This window comes from Neodiprion virginianus, chromosome 2 (assembly GCF_021901495.1).
Source record: "Neodiprion virginianus isolate iyNeoVirg1 chromosome 2, iyNeoVirg1.1, whole genome shotgun sequence".
In the NCBI taxonomy this organism is placed as follows: Eukaryota; Metazoa; Arthropoda; class Insecta; order Hymenoptera; family Diprionidae; genus Neodiprion; species Neodiprion virginianus.
In genome coordinates this window covers 18,466,152-18,490,412 of record NC_060878.1, presented here as the reverse complement: position 1 = coordinate 18,490,412, position 24,261 = coordinate 18,466,152, and the positions used below count along the sequence as shown (strand labels likewise).

The 24,261-nt window shown below is 35.1% G+C and overlaps 1 protein-coding gene across 4 annotated transcripts in view; it reads right to left on the bottom strand.

The window, feature by feature from the left end:
* Positions 1–24,261, bottom strand: part of LOC124298714 (uncharacterized) — a 48,561-nt gene that overhangs the window by 10,398 nt on the left and 13,902 nt on the right. For 2 of the 4 annotated variants that reach the window (XM_046751088.1, XM_046751091.1), the window contains exon 1: positions 22,784–23,144. The exons of 1 other annotated variant lie outside the window; for it this stretch is intronic. In XM_046751088.1, the coding sequence (XP_046607044.1) occupies positions 22,784–22,820 (37 nt within the window). In that variant the 5' untranslated portion in view covers positions 22,821–23,144. Of the gene's footprint in view, positions 1–2,925; positions 3,120–22,783; positions 23,145–24,261 lie in introns of those variants that run through there. One more of the 4 variants, XM_046751090.1, reaches the window with a different exon arrangement.

Genomic DNA, 24,261 nt, shown 5'->3' with positions numbered 1-24,261 from the left:
GGACAGTGAATTGATCATACGTTCATTGTTTATTCAATTTACAAATTCAATAAAACTACTACACAGTTTAATAATTTCAAATTACTTTTTTGTGTTTTTCTTATAAATTTTAGTAAAGTCAAACATTTTCATCGAAAATTTAAAACAAATACATAGTAATTTACGTCGCTACACGAATTTGTAAATTTGCAACCGGATTTTGTAATTTGACAACTCTTTCGTACAGTAAATGTGTGGTAAATTCGCAATCATTTTTAACCCTTTGAGTCATAGTGGTAAGTATTCTTATCACCCATTTTATATCCATTTTTTGTAAATTTAAAGAACTTTTCAACATTTGTGTTTCCAGTTTTTTGCTATTTCTGATAGTATGCTAATAGGTTTTCATAACGCAAGAAAAATTGTTGCGATATAAGGTAAATTATTATTGGTAGAAACAAATTGATTTAAAAAAATTCTGAAAATTGAAGGGGCAATTAATTTCCGAGAAAGTTATCCCTCTACACATCTATATGTTTTACATAAATTATAAATTTTTGAGATCACTGTTTACGAATCTGAAATCAAATGTAAAAAATTCAAGATGGCGGATCCAATATGGCGGATGAAAATTTCGAATTCGTTCAAATGCGGAGCAACAACTCTGTCCAGAGGTTTTTAGGGTCGCTGATTACGATTCTGAAATCAGATTTTGACAATTAAGTATGACGAATCTACTCAGAGACCTCGAAAATTCCAGCATAGAATTCTTTTAACGGACTCAATTGAATTAAAAAATTTTGTTCGACATATTGGATCCGCTATTTTGAATTTTTGAATTTTGACTTCAGATTTGTAATCAGCAACCCCAAAAACTATGTAATACTAACTTGTTATAAAATGTTGACTCAGTACAATAATTCGTGACTCAAAGGGTTAACAGTGTATACCTACTAGCGCTGCTCAATTAGCAATTTCCTGTTACACATGTGGGAAAATTCAGCCGCATTATTAACTGAAAAAAAAATGTTGATTTTCTCACTTTTTTCTGTCATATCGTACAGTAGGATAAAACATAGTGCAGTAGTACAAATAAACACTTCGTGATAATTTGTGGCATTACATACGTGTAATGTGCTAGTGAACTATAATCAGCAAGTGATTTACTTCGAGTTAGAAGCTGAAATGATAATAAAATTGAAAAATAAAGGCTGCGATTCAACTTGTTTCGATTCGCGAATTGTTACGTATGATGTTATTTGCGCTGAGTAACAAGTTTTTCATGTAATACATATCATTATCATGTAGCGTCAAAGGATGTGGTCAGATATAAGCCTTTATCCAGTACGTTGTCATGTCCAGGGCTTAAATGCGCACAAAGTAAATGAACTCGTTGTTTGTGCTTTCATCTTGTGCAAAGTAATGTTGACTTTTATTGTATTTGCCGAGGTTTCATAATGTGGTTAGATATTGTAGATTCTTGTTCCGTTTTACTTACACTCAGTTGAAAGCTTTTTCAACATTTGATTTGTTACGCACATTTTAATCAATTTGTGGGGAAGGATTTCGAAGTGAAGAGCAACTACTTCAAGTTTTAGTGGTATAGTGTAGAAAATTATCAAAACGTTGATTCGCATACATGTTTACAGCATATGGTGTGAATATAAAAGTGTAGAATCAAAAGTCATAAAAAATAGAGAATCTCTAATCAGTATTTGATTTTGATCAAATGAATGAATTCTGTACAAAAAGTCTAATTGTGTAGGATGTTTTTTTTTTTTTTTCCTCCTGAAAATGAGTATGGCAGAAATGTAGGTATGCGAAGTCATCGATGTCAATGATGATTGGAAAATCTTTGCATCACTTTTTTCTTCTTTTCACGAGCGTGGTGAGATATCTTGTAAATTATAAGACGGATTAACACAGATGAAATTTTGATTATGTATAGAGGTATTCTTATATATTTTTAAACGTATTTTTGGAAGTTCTGATGTATTTTCTGCAGACGTTTTCTAATTTATACTTTCACTTCAAATCAGTCTCGGGCACGTGTTTTATTATTGTTCGATAATTTTTGCATACGAGAAAGCGACTTACTATCACTAAGATCTATTGTCCGCAGCATGTCAAGAGTCCACATAAATAATGAAAATGTGTTGAAAACAAGAGTTGTGAATAACTTCATGCGATGCTTGTTTTGAGCTTAACCATGTTTTCGGTTTTGAAACACCAATCGTTACAACTTACTGACTTGCCATTTGAAACTATGCAACAACCTCTGCGATATAATTCGGCAGTATTGTTCATTAATTGATTGAAAAAAAAATTGTAACTTGTACGATGTATTAAAAACAAAAAGAAACTTTTCTGAAAACTGTACGTGAGTGGAAAATGGAATACTTCGATATTTGTTCACTTCTTCGTCGTTTCACAACACGATTTTCGCGTTGGCACAGATCCTAAAATCATTTAGGCCATAGGTGGATAGGAGTAAAGGATAATGGATAGTAAGGTGGTCCAGGAAAAAGTCATTTTTGAATTTCGACTGTCTCGCTGGGAGGGTGAATTTTGAAATTCAAAATAGTGGATCCAATATGGAGGACAAACATCCCAAAAGTCACTTACTATTGCCATATTGGAATCACCATTGTGAAAATTTCGAGTCCAAATACGTAATCGGGGGCCCAAAAAACTTCCTTATAACAAATTTCATTTAAATCCGTTTCGTAGATTAACTGTTTCCTTGAAAAGGGTTAAATGGGGAATCAACTTTCTAGCGGCACGGGTTAGAGTTGAGATAAAAATCTAAAGAAATTCAGGAATTATTTCTTAATTATTTGGCGTCGATTTGAGAGATGAGACAGGGGAAATCAAAAAAAGGTCTTTTCAAGGACCACCCTAATGGATAGGTAGGTGGTAGGCGATTGGGTATTCTTTGCATCGTACCCTTGAAAGTGAAGAGGCGCAGTAAGACTCCCATGGTTGCAATAAAGGTGGACTATATTGCGGCGAAAGAGATGTCCTTCTCGTTTAAATCCCCATGCCAAATACACTGTAATCTTGTTTGACTTAGGATGAATATAATGTAATATAATGTGATATAATGAGACTCCGGCAGAGCCGGCTCAAGACTATTGAAGGTTCCACCGAATGAAGCGATTATTAAATAGGGGGATCCCCTCTGTGCTGCCGCGACTCTTCCTGGAACCCAGCTCGTGGTCCATCTTCTAATTTGCCGCCTCCACAAAAGGTGAATAGGCCTATAATTGAGTTAAAAATAGTGAACATTTACGATACCAGAAATGCCGTACGAATAATAGTGTTAAATGAGGGGAATCAATGGTGGCTTGGTTCAACTTGGCGAACGGAGGAGGTGATAATTGCTTGCCAGCCGCATAATGACGTCTGTATAGGTAAAAATATGAGCAATCGATCCGTGCGATGTGTAAGAAGCTTCGTGTAACCCCAGTAGTTGGTTACATTTCGACCGATCGACCGACGGACGGACGGACAGATAAACAGACCGACAGACAGAGAGATTTGTCGAGGGATCGTCCTAGTGTAACGAATCGAAGAACAACTGATTTTAACGATTTTTTCAGATCAGTATAATTTTTGTAATATCAAATCACAGCACTCATGAAGAAGACATGATAATAAAAATTTTATCTTTCATTTTTATTCATTTTACACTTTTTGTACACTTTCAAAGGAAGAGATTTCAAGATATCCGTCTCAAAGTTGGACACAACATTCTTTATTTTGCAATGAAAGAATTTTTTGAAATCTTCATATTTTTATTAACGAAAAAGTGTAGAAAAAATAGTCTAAATTGGATACTTTTTTTCAAATGACCTCCAATGTATCGTTTTTAAGTAAAAAATAAACCTCTATATCAAGGCAATGGCTGTCATACTAATTAATAATCTTTTAACAAATTTTGTTTCACATAATATTTAGGGCTTCAACCGTGTACACCTTGAGGACCGTTATATTTATTTTTTTTTTTTTTTTTAAGACATTTTCAACCCTTAAAAAAATGTAAAAAAAATATACAAAATCAAAGTCTAAAAGTTTATTTTCTGTTCTTCATGAGTGCTTTGGTTTGCCATAAAAAATCAGACTGATTAGCGTAGTTTAACCATCGAAAAATAGTCCAGTCAATTTACAAAAATAAGGTACGCAGAATAACAAGTCATTACTTGGAACAATACATGAAAATAATATTAACACGCATATTCGCAAAGTCAAAAATTTAGAATGAAATACACTAAATAAGACAAATACGTAAAATAAAATAGAAATAAATAAGTAAATAATAAATAAACATACAAAACAAGAAACGTAGTTTAACGAGTATTTACAATAATGCGACGAAAGCGACGGTGGCATACAAACGATTGATGATCAAAGCGCAGAGGTTATTTGTAATCGAGGCGCTGATTTAAACCTTGTTAAAGGTACGCTTGAAGATTTTGTCGTAAAATAGCGGTCGAAATTTCGTGCATACATTTTTTGTTGGATGCAATTCATTTGAAATTTTGTTTGTACGGGCTTTTGGGGTAGCTGATTAATAATCTGAACTCTAAATTCGAAAATTCAAAATGATGCTGGACATATGACGGACCCAAATTCTAAAATTTATTTTATATAGATATAACTTTATGCTACATGGCTCTTGGGGTCACTGATTACGAATTTGAATTCAAAATTAAAAAATTAAAAATGGCGGATCCAATATGGCGTACAAACAAAAACAAGAAGAAAAATTTTGAAAAAATTCTGTACAATGCTTTGGTGTGTATTAATTTTCTGTAACAATTGGCACTCAGATTTTGATGGTAGGTTAGCAGAAAATGTTTTTTTCATCGTAGAAAAGTACGAATTTCGACCATTTGTTTACTTGTGATGTTTTCGCAATAAATAAATAAATTTCGTATTTTTAAAAATTTTAAATATTTCAGGAACCATGTGGAACCAACAAACGCACCAGGTGTTACCAAAAAATCAGTTTAATAAATAAAAATTTGAAAAAAAAGAGGTGGGATGCTGAGTGACCCAGCGTGAGTAAAGTGTTAAAAAAGTAGTCTCCTTGTTTTCTATACCCAAGCGTACATCGTCGACAATATTGATTAGCGCAATGTGAGTAGAAACTATAGGGTTTACGAAATCCAGACTGGGAAGAATCAAGTAAATCATTGCGAGAGATGTAGCTAGTCATTCGATTGAAAGCTACCGCTTCGAAAAGTTCAGCAAATGCACAAAGGATGCTGATTGGTCTGACATGGAAGAAAATACAACAGATACAGATATTCAAAGTTGGTTCTTCGTTAATCCTAATCGGTCACTGGGGGTGAATTTCACCCCAGACATTTTTCAAACTCCCTATAGAGTTCAGGGTTAGACTTTGATAGTTTTTTTTTTTTTGCTCGTAATGAATTCTGTAAAAAAAATAAAAAAATTCCCTAAAATTTTCATAAAGATTTTTTCCCCTTTAACTTTACGTGTGCTGATGTTTTACAATGTTTGAATAATCAATACTGGTTAGGAAAACTGGGTGAACTTTTTCTGTGAACCTTAAACAATGTCTAGATATTTTTTTTTAATTTTTGAAACTCATTATTGAGGCAGGATACCATGTTTTTGGAGCTGGGGTGCGATTCTGCTAAGGTGATAAAGTTTCAGAATATCCTCTCGAACCGTAATCAATTCATAATAAATACCGAACTATAATGATAAATTGTTTTATATGTGTAGGTTCTCGGTGTTGAAGATCCAATAAAAAAAAAAACAAACAGTCAAATACTAGATATTTCGGCACTTTGAGGAAGTCCCCCCACAGAAGCTGAATTGAATGTATTTATAAAAATCATAAATTATACACAAAGTAGAAAAATCGACAAACTTATTACCTTCATAAAATATGATATGTTTGGTTTTACTCGACGATGGCTCATTTCATTTGGGAAACTGTTCTTCGCAAATCAACCATACCACATTTTTTTTCTCCTAACAGTCAATTCACAGTTAGTATTACTTACTGTTGATAGAAATAAACATTAGTGCAATCTCGAAGAATCATGTATTCAACAATTCTAATGTGATAAAAAAAAAAATTGTGAGTAAATAGTCTTCCGAGTAAAATGATTTATCGCAGAGTAGATTTTTCACTGTTTTTAAATACTTTGAAATAAATAATCGGTATCAAAGCTTTTGTTCATAATTTGAGTCTGTTTCGTTTTGCATTATTGAGGGAAGCACCGTGGCTTACAAACTACATACTTTGAGAAATACTTGCCATATAACCGTCTTGCAATAAAATTGTCGAACAAGTGTTGATTTTCAACTGTACATCCTTATTAACGAACGGAAGGTTTCAAGTATTCTCATTCGAGTCGTTTTTTCTCTAAGGAGTCCGAATAGATTGAACAATAAGCATTTGATTCGAATTGGAATTAAATGAAAATTTTTGTTTTGGTTACTTAATATTGTAATTGCCCCCCCCCCCCCCCCCCCCGCCATCTCTCTCCTCCACACTTTATAGAATCATAAAAAAAACCTGTACTGCAAACAAAAAAAAAAAAAAAAAAAAACGTCACGGTATCACAAAAATTCCGAAGACAAATTTCAGAAGTATTGTCCGCATATTCTATGCATGAGCTTTGTGTAATAATATTTCAAAGATCGCGAAAAAACGAGAATAATAATATGGAGTAGGATTTAATTTCAGCAATTATAAATAAATAGCTACACTAAATGTATATTTCCTACGGCTTTACTTCGTAATATTCATTAGATGTTCAGGATACATGCTCAGTTGAAGTTCATGTATGAAGTGAAAATTTTTCTCAAGTTGTAATGCAAGGTATAATTAGTTAACATAACGTGAATTAGGGTCAATGAAATCTATCGTAATAATTAAGACATGATGCGGTGCACACCGTTGCAGTATACGTATACAACAGCTAACAAATATACCTCACGGTGATTCACTTTCCGGCAGGCAACGTGCGAAATTGGCCAATTATTAGAAAATCATGTATTTCAATAATGACAAGGTTATACATACAGTGAAACTTTTGACTAGCTGACATCTTCGGGACTAGAAATACTGTTCATTGTTGAGGAGTGTCCGCTATTCAGAACAATTTAACATGTAAATTGTGCTTCGGGAGATTTTTAGACTGTCCGTTGTAAGGACGAATCTGTTGTTGGAAGGTGTCCGTTAAGAGAAGTTTCACTGTATAAGAATTTATTATCATGTACCTATAATTTATAATCAGGTACCTAACTTGACTTCGCACACTGTGAACTTCTGGAAGAACTTATTTCTTATGGGTATGGAACGGTATTTCGGGTTGGACTCTGTCAATTATATTAGTAGTGAATTGACATATCCAAGAGCCGACGATATTTGCGTTTTTATAAATAAATTTGAAATTTATTACAGCGGAGAATTTTTTTTCACTCGTGACACCTATGGAGGTTATTAATTTATTACTATTTTGTCATCAGGTTGTGGTAATACGTGCCTATGCTGCATTTGTATCAGAGGTACAGTTAATTGGTACTACTAATCGTAAGGATTAGAGGGGTGAAAATGATCTCCAAAGATGGGCACCCAATAGGGTGATTTCTTGATGCGCTTGATGGATTTAAGTGAAACCAGCGTTCAAATGTTTCTATTCATTAATAAAATTGTCGTCTAATAACCGATTAAAATTTTAAAAAAACTTAAATAAAAAAGAAAGTTTGTTTTCACGCCTCTAAGCCTTTTATTAGCAGATGAGAAAATATACGGGTTTCTTAGTTTTCGATGCACTACGACATATACGAACCAGGTCAAAATCGGAGGGGTTGACCTACCTAGGGTTCCTTGTTAGTATAATATGCATTTTCCAAATATCATGCAATCATCGGTAATTAATACAACAGAAAAAATTAATGAAATCCATCCACTTCAAAATTAACAATACGTTAATCTGTTCGAAGCTAACCGATCAATTGACTCAATCCGATTATCTTGAATTCTATAAAATATGAACCCAAGCTGTAAGTGGCAGAACAAAACCATTTCAAATTAGATACGTTAGTAATGTTGAATAAGCTGTTATCAATTAGTCATTCTAATGTAAAAATGATTGTGTTTGAAAAAAATACAATTCGTTTATTTGATGATAAGAATCAACCTTAGAGAGACGACATTGTTACATGGGGTCGCACACGACATGAATGAGTATAGTAATTTCAGTAAAGAATAAAAAGTAAATGTGCCCGCGAAGTACGTATAGTTCTTGGACTGATGTTTCGATAGCACTACACGAAATAGCGCGGTTCGACTTCAAGACGTATACCTACTTGTTGAGAGATCCTAGGGCTTGGGTTTTTTTCCTAATTTCACATTGAAAACTGACAATAGCGAAGTTGTTCTTTTATTTTTATTGTGATGTGGTTTAGGTAACTCGGCAGATTTTTTTACATGTCAGATGTTTTTGCTTAGATACAGTAAACCTGCAGTCCATCGGTTCCCACCGAGTAGCGAAAACGATTCTTGGCTCTTGGAGTACACATAACGAAGAGTCTCAGCATGGGCACACATGTGAACAGCACATTACAGAAATACTGTACAGTCAATAATACACTTGGACCAATTATTGGAAGGACAAGCAAAATTGATGCAAGAAACAAGGTAAAAATCATCAGAGCCTGTCTCCGATAAATCTTTGACTACGGAACAGCAAGTTTGATACCCATGCACACAGAAAAGAAACTCAATACGCTTGAAGTGGCATACAAGTAAACGCTGAGAGCAGCAGGAGGCTTTTGAAAGTCCTGGCATGGGTAATCTACATACTATGGGAAATTCTTGATAAACCAGACCTCCAAAGTGAACAGAAGGAAATACAACACAGGACATGTGGAAAGTTCTAGGATTGACAAGGCCAATTCCTCTGTCAATCACCACAGAACAATGAGTACCAAGCACAATTGCTCCGACAAGGAAGGTACCGAAATGTACTTTTTGGTCGAACGGCACAGTGACATCATCAGCTGTATATAACCATGCCCACCATCGTACACACCCACCTACATAGACATAAGAGTAGCCTTAAGAAAGGGCCAAATCCAAAAAATTAATATCCAAGCCAAAAAGCAATGAGAATATTTAAGAACACACAAAGGCAATAGACGTGCAAGTAAGGATCTACGTTAAGCCATACTACACGTACGACACAAAGCATCTCCAAATGTATTATCCAAAGAAAGAAACATGAATAAACAATTCATACAAGAAAAAAAAATGTATCATTGTGGTGCGTCATGTTGGGTATACTTTTGCTAGGTAATGCGACTACTGGACCCAGCACGCACAGCTGCCCACAGTCAGAATCGCTTGGAATATTACATATGAGACTCTCACAGACGGATTTATCATAAACATGTTAAAATGACTACGTATAATCGAAGGTGTTTTTATCATTGGCGGTCTACTGTTTACGCGCCACCAGTCATACATACACAGGCAAATCCATCTCTGAAGGTCTCGTACGTATATCCCAAGCGATTTTGGCCCTGGGCTGCTGCGCCTGCTGGATCAAGTAAGCGTGCTATTTAGCAAAGGATACATGTATGTATTTACATATCTACCAGGATGCGCCACCATGATGCGAGTCAAGAACTGTTTTTGACGATGGAACGCAGGTTTGCTGTACATGCTTTTGTTCGCTTGAAATATGCAAAGACAATTAGGTTGCTCAATTCGTGCCATGTCATAGAATTGACGGAGACAAACCTTTCTACGCTAGAAGAACAACGGAGAGTTTAATAATACATTAAATACGTAGGGGTCGATGCTCAGGTGGCCATTTTTTGCGGGATTTAATACGACTCGAATACAGAACTCCGCAAAGTACGTCAAATCGTCAGGTAAAAATATACATATACTAAATACGGTATTTTCGTTGCGAAATGTCAAGTAAAATTGTCACCCGGCTTCTCAGTCGGTGACATTATATTTTATCATATCCTATTACATTCCGAGTCATATTAAGGTTATGTAGTACTCCTACCTTTACCGATCACTGGCGATGAACAAACTCACCTATTTGTCTTCCTACATTAAATAAACCTAGGAACGCTCGGCCATGCGCCCAGCTGATCGTGAGACCATCTTTTATTGACGAAATTATTGTATTTCCTAGTTTTCAGCTAGCGACATCAATATTCCATGAAAACAGTCCTATGACGGCTCATTTTACTCCTCATTCTTTCGAGACTTGCGCAAAGTATCTCAGCTATTCGCTTTTTAGCCCCTGAAATACGGGAAATGTGGGAATAGTAACACGTGTCAGAAGAACCACACATTTTTTGACGATTTACGGGATATGAGTAACTTTTCTCAATTCCGTTACAAAAGAGCGATGCACCGTCGAAATTTGAACCCTTTCCGTTCATTTGTTTATTTAATGTAGAAAAGACAAGGGTGAGGTTGCTCGGTCGGTAGAGTAGGAATACTAGACGATCTTAAGTCCTCGCTGATCCGGCGAGTGATATATTTCGTGACGTCAGAAGCGGGAAAAATTTCCTTGCTTAATCGTGCGAGAACGGGGGTACGAATCTGACTAGAAATTTTTTTAAGTCGTAGCTTTAATAAAAGTGTAGGTCTGTATCACAGTCATTGGTAATGCAGATCACTGATAATATTTATCATGAATAATGATGAAATAAATAAAATCACGTCACATCAAATATGGCAGATTGGGATTACCGACTTGTTGAACATTCACCGCTTCTACGATTTCAGAATTTCTTTCAATTGCGACAAGGAGATAGAGACGTTGAAATTACACACGTAATCCGGGAGAACCAATTCCATCAGTTATTTTTTCGTAAATATGGCACGATTCGACAAAGAGCGGTCCAGGTGATAGGAGCCCGATCGTGATCTACAAGATGTCTGTCTTGATTTGTAAGTGATTTCATTGGTCGGATCTAACGGAACTAGCCAATAAAATTACCGGCCTTAGGTTGGATGTCCAGAAGCGCTGCAAATACTTATGACGTCACAAAACTGATATTTACAAGCCAGGTCAGCGGCGTCTTAAGATACTATGATCTGTTCAGTTTATTTCGAATTGTGGATCCCAAATTTTTCCAACTTTTCAAAAATGTAAAATTTTCCTAGAGTTGTTCAAAATGCTGCAAAATTGATTGTGTTGATTACAGAACTACGAGTGTGATTAAATTCATACTGCTATATCTAAATGTATGCAAAATGAAAATAAGCATAGAGATCTTTTTACCCGACACTCTGATGAAAATAGCATTCGTTTCTTGTCTATCTGTTTTTATTGAGCCCGTCAAGTGATTGTTAGTAAACATAAGTAAGTACAATGCGTATGTACATATCTATTGTGGCTTGTCGTCAAATGAACATTCAACCAAACATAAACATTTCTTACCAGGATTTCTTTCATTTCTTGTAAATCGAGCATGTCGACAACAATTAGGGTTCACAGACGTTGCTCATTGATCAGTTACACGTTATGGGTATATGTCGAATGCATTAAGAAAAACAATAGTTTTGCCAACTCGAGATAACTAGTTAAGGCGAAAAGGCATTTTTTACTCGAAAAAATTGTTATCGCTGTCGAGCTTTCGCGCTAAAAATATGGTCTGAATATAAAATGACGAACGCAATCACGAACTGCACACACAAGAAAAAAATGTGAAATTCACGAATTTTGGTGAACAAATACGACAACAGAAATGTCTTATTATTATTAATTGAAATAAATTTGGTTACACTCAATAATTAAAAACTCTGGCTATTTTGTTGACGGATGAAATAACATTATTTAGATGCGAAAAATATTTATTCCTCCGTCTATTTGATCGCCGTGTCTGGTGAATAACAACGAATCGTGTTCCTGTATATATAGCGAACTACTTTATTTTATGGAATTCCGGTATGATTTAGGTATAGAATACGTGCGGTATATCTATTTCCATTCAACGCTCTAGACTTTGGCGTAACGTGGGTAAAATAATTGTTACATGACCCGCGAGCACGTGCTGCGACATATCGCGGGCCGTTTAAAGAACGTGCGACTTTAATACGCGGATCGTGGATAAGTGTGCCGAATAATTACGCAACGCCGGTGTCGATTTGCTGCTGTAGGCGGGCTAGACGCAAGAAACGGTCGGCGTGAAAATTGATTTTAATGTGAAACTGATGGATGGACGTGAGTAAAAGTTCGTTCTATTATAATTATAATGTAGATACACAAGTTTGCCGTATGAACTATAGAGTTGTATTTGTTTCAGACGGCTGCACCCTTAGAGCGCAAAAAATTTGTAACTATATTACTTATACATATCGCAATTTCAGACAAAACGGAGATCGTGTTTTTAACCGACCACTCCTTTTCTTCGAGAATAAAAAGAAGGACATTATTATAATCACCCTAAAAATGAAAAGTTGATATTTCACTAGATCTGGACGTTTCAAGGTCTAAATAATCACCTCCAACCACTTTTTGATGGGACTCTGTGTTCGTGTATGAGTGATTAAGTTTTGTCCGACGATATTTGAAGAACGAACGAACAGATTTTTATGATTTTGGTATCAATTGACGGGGCTCGTCTTAAATTGAAACTGGCTAAATTTTTCACTTCAGCGGGCACGTGGTTTTTGAGTTATTTGTCAATAAATTATTCTATGATTGCAAGACATTTTCCAATAATTTGTTCAAAACATCCGAGTTTTTCTTCTTGTAGACGATTTCGATGTTCTTACTGAAAATTATGTCCCATTCGAGAAGGAGAGCACAAAAATAATACGATAATTAGAAGTACCGGTACTTTCTAAAAGTTGATCGACGGTTTGAGAAATTGAATGTCATAATCGTATTCGTAAGTTTTTTGCCGAAAAATTTAAATCGATCGAAAATATTTATTTCTGATTGACTCAAAGAATATTACGCTTGGATTTTTGGTAACAACTGCCTAGTTTTTTGGTTCCACATGGTTCTTGAAATATTTCCCAGTGTAAAAAAAATATTAAATTTATTTATGTATTTACTGCAAAAATAGCATTTGTACACAAATAGTTCAAAGTCGTATTTTCCCACGAAAAAAAGGACTTTCTGCTAATCTACCATGAAAATCCGAACGCCAAGTTTTACGTCAACTTAATACACACCAAAAAATTTTGCAGAATTTTTCAAAATTTTTGATTTTGTTCTTGATAGTCCGCCATATTGGATCCACCATTTCGATTTTTTGAATTTGAATTCAGATTTCTAATCAGTGACTCCAAAAACCATGTAACATAAATTTTGATCAAAATCAAATAACTTTTCAATTTACGTCCGGCATATTGGATCCGACATGTGGAATTTTCGACTTTCGAGTTCAAATTCGTAATCAGTGACCCCAAACGCCCATGAAAGACAGCGTGTAATGGGTAAGACGAAAATTAAGATATTTGCAAGGAAGAACAAAAGGCACCTTTATCCTAGTTTAGCCCTTGATCCACATAGATAATTGAGAGGAGATAAATTTGCGAATTACAAAACAAACGTTTCGAGATTAGAGTGAAGCAGAGAGATATGACTAAAATATCAAACAAAGAGCAGCGGGAACGAGGATCAGGTGCAAAAGCGTAAACCGTAGTAGGTATTGGGTTTACATTTGCAGTGGGGACACACAAAACGATTAACGCTCGACTCAAAGGAGCGCGGCCTTATCTCGCGGTTGATCGTAAAATTTTATTGGATCAAGAAACAGAACCATCATTGCTTACACGGTTATGATGGTGGTGCAATCAACTGATTACGGATATTGTAAAGAGATTTTGGTTAGCAGGCTTGAAACTCATCGTATTTACGTAATGGACGAATGGTTTCTTTGCAGAAGTCCCGCGGTAGCTTCGCATTATACTTGCTGCTGGTTCTGGTAAGTTCAGCGCTGCAAGTATAGGCGTGTTTCACAACTAGAGAACAGACTTAATTGTAAACCACTCCATTCTTACATACTCGGCAGGCACGCGGTGTTTAAACAAGTCGGTTATTCAACACACTCAGTGTTAAATGGAAGACAGAAATGTAATTCTTACGTCCTTTCAAAACATTCCATGTCACTCTAAAATTAAGCATCCTACCTGTACTTCGATAGTCCCTTAAATTTAGTTGTTCAGAAACTTCCTTGGGTATTTTATATATTCTGAGCCGTCACGGAGAACGTTAAATCTCGGTGAAATCTGTCGATATTTCGAAATTCTTAATTAAAAGAATCTATTCATAATTTCATGCCAATTTTGAAAAAAAAAATCTTTGATCTTTTAATTCTGGAGGTAACTTGGAAGTAATTGAAAATACGACGACCGATCTAACGCTACACCAATTTATTACTATTTTCGAAACGCGCACTTTAATCAGACCCTCGATTATCTATTCAAATCTCCCGCGCACTTTAATCAGACCCTCGATTATCTATTCAAATCTCCCGCGCAAGTTGTAGAGCGGCTCCCATTGATCGCAGCACTTCTGACGTCACGCTAAATGGCGCGATGAGCTCCAGAACTCCGTGAGTGAGGTTATTGCGGGGCCATCTCGTGCGATTGACCAAAAGAGATACTCTTTCAGACTTCCCCGAATTTAACTTTGTCGTTAAGATATCTAGCATCTCATTCGCTTTTCGAGGATAAGGCACAATGGCTGAAACGGTGGCATTGTGCGGCTGACAATAATTGAGTTTCATATCACCAATTGTGTTGGCGATTTTTTGAAAAATAATGGTTCGAACAGGGCAATGCTTGACCTCACGACCCAAGCTCGGTTCTTTCTGACTCTTCCGATTGCGAAAATAGATTGCTTATCTTTCCTCTACAAAGAAGTACTTGAGTGTCAAAGTCAGTATGCCTAGGCCGCTAATACAGTATACTCGTTACATATGGTATAGGTATGTACACATTACGCACGTTACATTATACGTTCAGATCTCACCGACAATATTCAAATCTTCAAACAGTGTCTTACTGTTAGTTGTGAAACGAGCATCCCCACATAGCCGGCACGCTTGCGCGATAATATAAATCTGCGCAGGATATAATTTATTTCAATTTACAGATTTACCGAAGGTTATTCATTGAGGAAAAATATGCATTCGACGCGTAAAGTTGCCGTCGAATGCTTTCAGAAGTTGGGCAGATTTTTCACTTAGAAGAACTAGATTTTCAAGCTGTATCAGTAATCGATTAACCAATCGATCAAAACAGAAACTTGTTGAAATCATGTGTTGATCGATTTAATGAATACTTGTTTATTTGGAAATATCAATCAATCGATTGATCACACCACTGTGATGAATAATAGACCAGTCGAGATAAGTAATTCTTTTGAAACTAAAAATAAAGCGACGTGTTTTTTACAGGATTTTTCATATCGAATTTAAATCTATTCATAGAACTCACTAGATGTCTAGAGTTTTTTTCTGTTCAATAAATAGCGTTGTAAATTACGATAAACTGTGGGAGATGATTTATTTAATTCACTTTGCCAAACTTGACTGCGGAATAAAAAATTTTTAGTACTCAATTCAAAACAAAATCACAAAGGAAACACGTTTAAGGGATTTTTGACTAGCTGTAACTCAATAACGAAATATTGTCAAGAGTTGGAACTTAACAGTCAAAATGTCGTCGCGTCGCGTATAAGTTTCGAACTTCACTCGAAATTTGGGCACTTTCCATTGGCGAATTTTTTGACGGTTCAACAAGTCAGATACTAAGAAACCTGATTCTTTTTTTTATCATATTTCATTCATGAAATTCTTACTCCAATGAGAAAAATTTTTAGACAAATTCGGATTCTTCACTGAGAAATCTTAAATAAAGAATATTTTGGTTCATTTGTGATAATTATTTACTTGTGTATGAAAACAAAAAATGTTTTTACTATATGGATTTGTATATCGTAGATTTTGAGGTCGCTGAATGCAAACCTAAAATCAGATTACGAAAATACGAAATAGCGGATCAAATATTATGGGAGAAAATACGAAAAGTAGTTAAACTTCGAAAAACCTTTGTATCTTTAGTGTTTATATTGTTTTTTACATTATGTCAGTTATTTTCTCATATTTAGGCGCTCAAATTTAAAACAACTCAATCAAACCAAAATTGAAATTTGTATCCACTATATTGCACCAATTCTCACATTGCATTCGTCATATTGAATTTTAAAAACATTATTTTAAATTCAAATTCAATCACATCAATAACCGAAATACTGACATCATGGGACAAATCTGTAAAAGAAATGTGTGACACGAAAATGGTTCGAAAATCTCATTTTTACCGCACTGCCAAGGGGTTAAAAAAAATTGAGGGGTTACATGGATTTCGAAGGTGAAAAACACCGTATTTTCTCCATTAGTTTTTTTAATATAATACAAAAAATATTTTATTCAAACTATTAAGTACGTTAAAGAACAATATTTGAACAATATTTTGTCAAATTTTCATTGAAAAATGTTTAAAATTCAGCCGTTGAGACCTGGTTCCTGGATGCCTCGCAGGAAAAAGTATCCCTGCGGTGGCTACGATAATTCGTAATAGATTCATCCGAAATTAAAAAACCAAATATTTTCTGTTAGTAGATGAGTATAGTTCGAGACTGAACGAAAAATTGAAAAGAAAATTGAAATTTGAATTTTTGGCAGAGTTGTATGCAAAAAAGTTGGATTCTCGGTGAAATCTATATCATGTATTTTTTACCTTGTGAAATAAGTTGTGACCGAGGAAGAACAATCCTTCCTTCGATCACTAGCCAATGCTACTTAGAAGAAGTGTGCAAAATGCCAGTAAGATCGATGGAACAGTTTTTGAGAAATCGTGGCCATCGACTTCAGACATACAGTGTTGAGAAAAGAACGATATACCTGCGACGCGAACTTCCCGGTTTGTCAAGCCTCATGAGAGGAATTTTCAAAGGCTTTTTCTCCTAGACTTTTACTCCAGTTGACGTGAAACTTTGAGAAAATATTCTTGACATGTTGTACTATTGGATACAAATCTTAAAAAAATGTCGAAACCCATGCAACCCTTTAATTAAATAATTCCATGCTCTGGAACAACGAATCGAACTACGTTGATTCTGAGTATATCCACTTATTCCGCGAGGCGTCTGCACCGCGGATAAAAGGTGCAAGACTAATCGCAATTCATGTCTCACGATAAAGCAACGACACGTATAAGTTTTTGCTTCTTCACCCATAATTCACATTTATCAAGGTTTTTTTTAGGAAGCCTGTATGAATTATGAGTAATATGGAGTCCAGGTAGGCGTTGACGGATTCTGCTATGGTCTAGGCCACTCTAGGCGAATGCGATTTCAGTGAGAAACACCTATGCTTCCCGCCGAACGGCAATTAGACTATTGGAGCCTATTAGAGCCTGACTTCACAAAAAGCGTACGGCCTCACGCACAACTATGTGCAGACTTTCAAGTCAATTCAATTCTACCTATCACTCTGTTCTTTACGTGTCGAGGACTGGAAAAAAAGTATTAAGTCTGTCTACCATTTTTCTCACTAAAAAAACTCGCACCTGATTAATTCTGTACCCTCGGTCATTATTATTTTTTATTTTTTTTTTATAATTTCCATTGTATCGAATATTCTAGTTTTCAAAAAAAATTTTTTTTATAACTAAGCAATACCGATAGAAGGTGGCCACTATTAAGAAAGGCTCATCGCCAGAGTGACAATATCAACCTTTTAATTCATGATGGGACGCTCAGCGTCCTACCTTTTTTTTTGCAGCATTTTATTTATTAAACTACTTTTTTGGTAACACTGCCGAGTTTTTTGGTTCCACATTGTCTCTAAAATATTTCCAAGTCTAGAAATAATATAAACTTGTTTATTTATTTATTGCAAAAATAGAGCATGTCAACAAATGATCGAAATTCGTACTTTTCCGCAAAAAAAAAAAAGCATTTTCTGCTAATCTACGACGAAAATCTGAAAGCCAATATTTTCACAAACTTAATACACACCAAAAAATTTTTCTCGTTGTTTTTGGTTCTCCGCCATACTAGATCCGTCATTTTGAATTTTCGAATTTCGAGTTCCGATTCGTGATCAATGACTCCAAAAACCATGTGACATATAGTTTTATCAAAATTAAATAACTTTTTGAATTTACGTTCGCCTTGCTGGAACCGCCATTTTAAATTATCAAATTTCGAGTTCAGATTCGTAATCAGTAACCCCAAAATCCAATGCATGTGAAATTTCAAGTGAATTGCATGTAATGAAAAATAGATGCATGAAAGGGCCTATCTGCCATGTATATCATGAAACTTTTTATATTGTCACTCTGGAGATGGGCGTTTCTCAATAGTGACCATCGGGATATCTTCTCCCCCCTCACCCCCCATCCTCCTCTGCCCGTTTTTTGTTGATATATGTCTAATAGAAGAAGTAAATAGAAGTAGATTCTCATCGAAATAAACCGATTCTGATTTACGCACGGAATTATTTTCATACCCGTGCGTCAAATAATTATTTCTGCGACCTATCCAAATAGAACGTTAAGTAAATTCATAGAAATATTTCTCTCCGTACAAAAGCTGTGTGTTATGTTCGCAAGGAGCGTGGAGTCGATGACGAAATTTCGAGGCGATGAAAACGAACGGACTGCATTACTGTGTCTATTTATCGCAATATGTGTGTAGCCTTGACGTAAAAAATTACCAATTTCTACATACGTGTTCAATCTACAGAGATATATGTAATGTGTGTGCATATAATCCAATTCCGCGCCAAGTTAATCTGAGATTCGTATAGAAATCGCATTGATTTTTCGGGTTTTTGTCGCGTTGGCAATTAATGGGAGAAAAAAAATATCCGATCAAGAAAGAGAAAAATATTGTCTGAATAACGAGTCCTATACTCGATTAGAAACATTTTAAGTGTGTACGGACACACTGATTTGCGTATTTAACGTGAAACTTGAAAACTAACAATTTCATTTTAATTATGGACCTTTTCATATCTCCTCACCTGTGGTTAAGAATTTGACCACTAGTACCGATAATGAATCACGTAAAAACGTAGATATCTGCAATAGACCTTACGTAAGTTTATTCGATTTACCAAGGCATGTAACGCTATTGTATTATTGGAGTACATGTAATAATGCATATGCTTTTAATATGTATGTATATTCTATGCAACAATAAATACTCGATGTGCATTTGTATGATGGCAGCTAATAAATTGGGACAAGTTTCTCAACAATGGGGGGTGAGACAAAAGCGGATAAATGGGAAGCACAATAAAGCACCTTGAGATGTGTTTTAAATGATTAATTGAACGTCACATGCGGGTTACTCTAGTGCATTGCTGATACTGCTATTGCAACGATGTTACATCACATGAGTTAGATTCGATCTTCGAAATCCCCGCGAGGTTGGCATTCAAAACCAAGATACCTTGCATTGTGATAAAAAAAAATAATTTCAAATTTCCAAAAAGGAAAGTTTATTTTTGTGAAAATTTGTGTGTTCGTCTAGTGAACAGTTGTACGTCTTAGTGCAACGAAAAAAATGATTTGACGAGTTCAAGAGGTTTGGTCTTTTGGGATTATCACTTTGAGTTATTAACCGTCGGTAATTGAAAAAAAAATTCAAATAGTCACAATACACTGAAATGACGAAATGGTAGGTGAAAGAAAAAAAAAAAAAGTTACTATAAATCTTAACTTTGCGTAGTTTACCGAATAATTTTCCATTCATACGCATTAACTTTAAAACTCTTGCAGTTTTTTTCCGCACGCTTAAGATCATACGACATTTCACTTCAACGTTGTTAGTTTCTATGATTGATTTTATTCCTGAATAAGTTCATTGAAAAATTTCACCAAGTATGAAGAAAAAAAGTAATCATAAGAGAACGAGATGAAAACGAATTTGCTAAACAAATTGATAATTTAAAGATATCGAGGAGAATGGTTCAAGTTGGACTTTTCAGCTTCATCTTCAAGTTATAAATCTTGAAAATTGCATGGTTATTTTCATTTAATAATTACGTGACACGTTTGTTCCCAAACATGAATTTTTCCTCTTCATTTTTACCAAACGAATTCAGCTTTTTATCTATTCTATTTTGGCTGTTAAAAAGCTGTTTATTTCAACCGAACTCGATATTTATAAGTTGACTCAATTCGACGCAATCATTTGCCCGCCTCAGCATTCTCTAATAACAATTGATCACCTACATCTGTTATTATCAAACAAATGGGCAAAGATCTTTAAGAATAATATGTGTACACCTTCTGCACCTTGAAGTACTATTTAGCACATGCCAGATCATTGTTCTAATTGTAAGTATGAATTATTTATAAACCGTTGTGCTAATTGGTGCCAAACGAATGGAATGCTTATTTCCTCTTCACCGCTCAGGCATCCTTTTCTCTCTTCTCCGCCATTCTCAAATTTCGATCGGATATAGGCGTTATTTGTTATAGCGTCATTCAGGGTTTGAAGAGTGTCTTATTAACGCTTTTAGCAAGTCTCTCCTTTTTTTCTACCTTTCGGGCTTTGTGTTCTATTTCATGCTAAACATTCATGAAGAAAAAACAAGAAATAACTGAATGTTTACTACATGCAGCTTTTAATTAGCATCGGGGATCCCAGTTTTTCTTATCTCACAAAAACGATAAATGTCAGATAACGTGCAGAAGCTCGATACTGCAAATGTAAGCCAGGCGTAACGCGTAATCATTGTTACTGTAATCGTGTCGAAAAAATATCCTTTGTACAATTTAAAAAACTAAGTGCCTGTACTTGGAAAAGTAGCACAACTTTTTTCGTCAAATATTCGCTGTTTGTGGTCTTATTGGAGGCCATCCATGAATGATGTCGCGATGAATTCCACATTTTTCACACCCTCCTTTTTCATCAACGTGAGGTTATAATATCCTATTTTATTATTCGTCTCCGTTTGTTTAACACAAAAAGTCTGGAGGAACATTTTTTTTATCACAAAAGTGAATATGGATATATTTTATACATACTTATTGCCTACTGAAGTAACATAACTGGCATATAAATGAAATAAGAATGCCTAACACCGCGTGCCACGTGCAGGCTTTTTAAAATTGAATAGAACAATATACGAACATAGTAGAATTTTTTTAACTCACATGAACATTATTTGGTTAGAAAAGGGGGAAATATTTTCGATTTTTAAATTCTCATCATAATTTTTCGTTCTGAGGATTTACAAAGTATCAAAAATCAAATCCTGCTCAATGGATAGAGAAAATGTTTATGTAATCATTGACATTTGAGTGACATTATTTTTTTGTTAAGACCAAAAACATTCGTTTTCAACTATTGTGAGAAAAAAATTTTCAAATCTGCCAAAATTGTCCTCAAACAACATGGGTAGTAACGTTTTGGACATACTTTTTATCTCGAAGTGGGAAGATGATCAATTCTCAACCCATCGAACGCGGAAAGTGCTCAGTTAAGGTTGAACGCCTTTAACCATTGGTATTATACACCATGTAACAATAATAGACGAAATAGCATTGTTGGAATGACCAATCAAAAAAGCTGCTATATGCTATAGCGAAGATATACTTTTCATAAGCTTGTGACGACCGCAATCGCAATAAATACATTGTAAATTTTTAAAGAATGGTCGAAAATCAAAAATTGGATATTTAATTCTTGTATAGTGATAATCTGCAAAACAGCGGGCAAGATAAATTTTTCACTTCCGATTTATAAATTATGAAATTTTCACTTCAGATTCGTGATCAGCGACGTCGAATCCCCCGGAGTAACAAAGTTCATGCCAAAATATTGAGATGAAAAATGTGCGACTGAAAGGGTCAAAGCTTCTGAAGTATCACTAATGACAGAAAAACCTCTAAAATAGTTTGTCAATTTCGATACTGGAACTCAGTAACGGCTGATTTGATTTCGAACAAATCTATTCGCACAAGAGACTTGAAAACGAGTAAAAAAAAGTTATTACAGCTCATAAATGGTTCCCAAAACGATGGTTTGGAAGCTACAGATCGCTGGATAATTTATACTTGCAGCTTAAATGTATTGCTGCTTTTCTTATGCCTTGGTTCGTGAATATAAGCGGCACTTCATACTTCGTAAGTAAGGCTAACAATAAATGTACCTGTCGCCGGTTCCACAGAAATGATCGGCTGTAACGCGCGCAAGGAAAATGTTTGTTCGCATGTGTGGCAGAAATTTGCGGTTTCAGGGTGTAACATAAGCCGCGGCTGTGTTCACTTAGTACAACAACACTTCACACTCCTGCTTATCGAGAATAGCCTTATACAATTGCGGCACGTACTTAGGTGCGATCTTATTTCTTGCGATGATAACTACGCTCCTTCGTTATAGACCATGAAGCTATTATGCATAAAATGCTAGTATTATACAACGACGGAGTTATTACATGTATTATGAAATTTCAGCCTATGACACAGTTGCAGCATCGCGTAAATAGAAAAAGAATAAAAATATGTCTTCGACTTTGTCTATGTAGCGGTAAAGGATTATAGAATGCAAACGCTTTGTTGAAATTATAGAAGATAAAAACGAAACAATTTAAACACAAGTTGTAGAGTATTGAATACAAATATGGGAAAATGTATCGCTTGGTTCTTGACGTTTATCGCAGTAGCTTTACAATTCTCATCAATCCGAAAAATAAGTTTTCATAATCTATAACCAATAAAGTTTTCCAACAATTATCTGCTTACCGATCATGATGATTTTTTGGAAAAATTTAACAACCATTTATCAACTGCAGAACGTCGGGACGACGAAAAGTTCGACAATATTGTCAACCGGCAATGAAATGTCACGTCTGGTAATAATATCAGCGGAACTATCGTTTTTCGGTTTCTTTGAATACACTCACTACGTCACTTGAGCACAAAAATATTGCAAAGAAAAGTTGGCACTTTTTGACAACTGGGATAATCAGTGGGTATCGGTAGAAAGTGCAGACTGATTTTTAAAATATAAACAAGCGCGTGTGTTGTCTTAATAATTGAAGGATAGAAAGAGAACTTTGCTGAAACTAACGCAATATCGTCCACTCGTCCCTTTGGTTCGTTTGCGAATGCGTCGCCGGGAGCTGGCTAAGCAAACTGATATAGTTCTGACGGTTCCAATTCGACCACGTGCTACGTAATTGTGTATACATACATCACGTGACCGCAAACGGGTACCAACGTGCTGCAGGTCGAATAAACTATGCGTAATGCACACGCGCACGCGCATACCTCACATAATATGTACAGGCAAGCGTGTGTGGTTATATCGTACAACAGAAAACTCACGCCCGCGAAGTAATCCGAAGCAGTTTCAAGTATTAAAACGTAATAACAGGACGGCCAGAAAATCGAGACAAGGTTAACGCATTATACGTACGGATTTTCCAGTAGAAATTATGATTAACCCTTTCATTCACGCTGGGACGCTCAGCGTCACGCCTTTTTATTTATTAAACTATTTTTTTACCAACAGTTGCTGAGTTTTTTGACTCCACATGGTGCCTAAAATGTTATTAAGTCTAAAAAGAAATACAAAATTTATTTATTTATTTATTTATTTATTTATTGTACGAATAGCACATGTAAACAAATGGTCAAAATTCGTACTTTTCCACGAAAAAAAGCATTTTCTGCTAACCTATCACGAAAATCCGAATTTGAATTTTTACACAAGCTTAATACGCACTAAAAAAATGTTCTTTTTTTTTTTGTTTGTCCGCCATATTGGATCCGCGATTTTGGATTTTCGAACTTCGAGTTCAGATTCATAATCAGCGACCCCAAAAGTCCATGAATGCGACATTTCAAGTGAATCGCATTTAAGGAAAAATGCACGAATGAAAGGATTAATAAACTACTCGGCTAACGTGGCCAGCAACATTATAATGAATTTTACAATATTCAACCGATAATGGACATAAACGTTGTTTTTCACGTTTTTTTTTGTGCAATATTTTTCACTGTTGAAAAATCATTAACATTATAAATTCAAGGGCGATACTCGAGATAGGATGATTGTATTTCAGTCAATATTATTAGTACTCTACAATTGGAAAAAAATTCTAATGATTTTCAGGAATAATTGCAAAATCGTGGCATTGTTCTACCTCAAAGTCGATATTTTACATCTAATTTAATTTTATATTTTATATTTTATAACGATTTATATATTTTCCCGG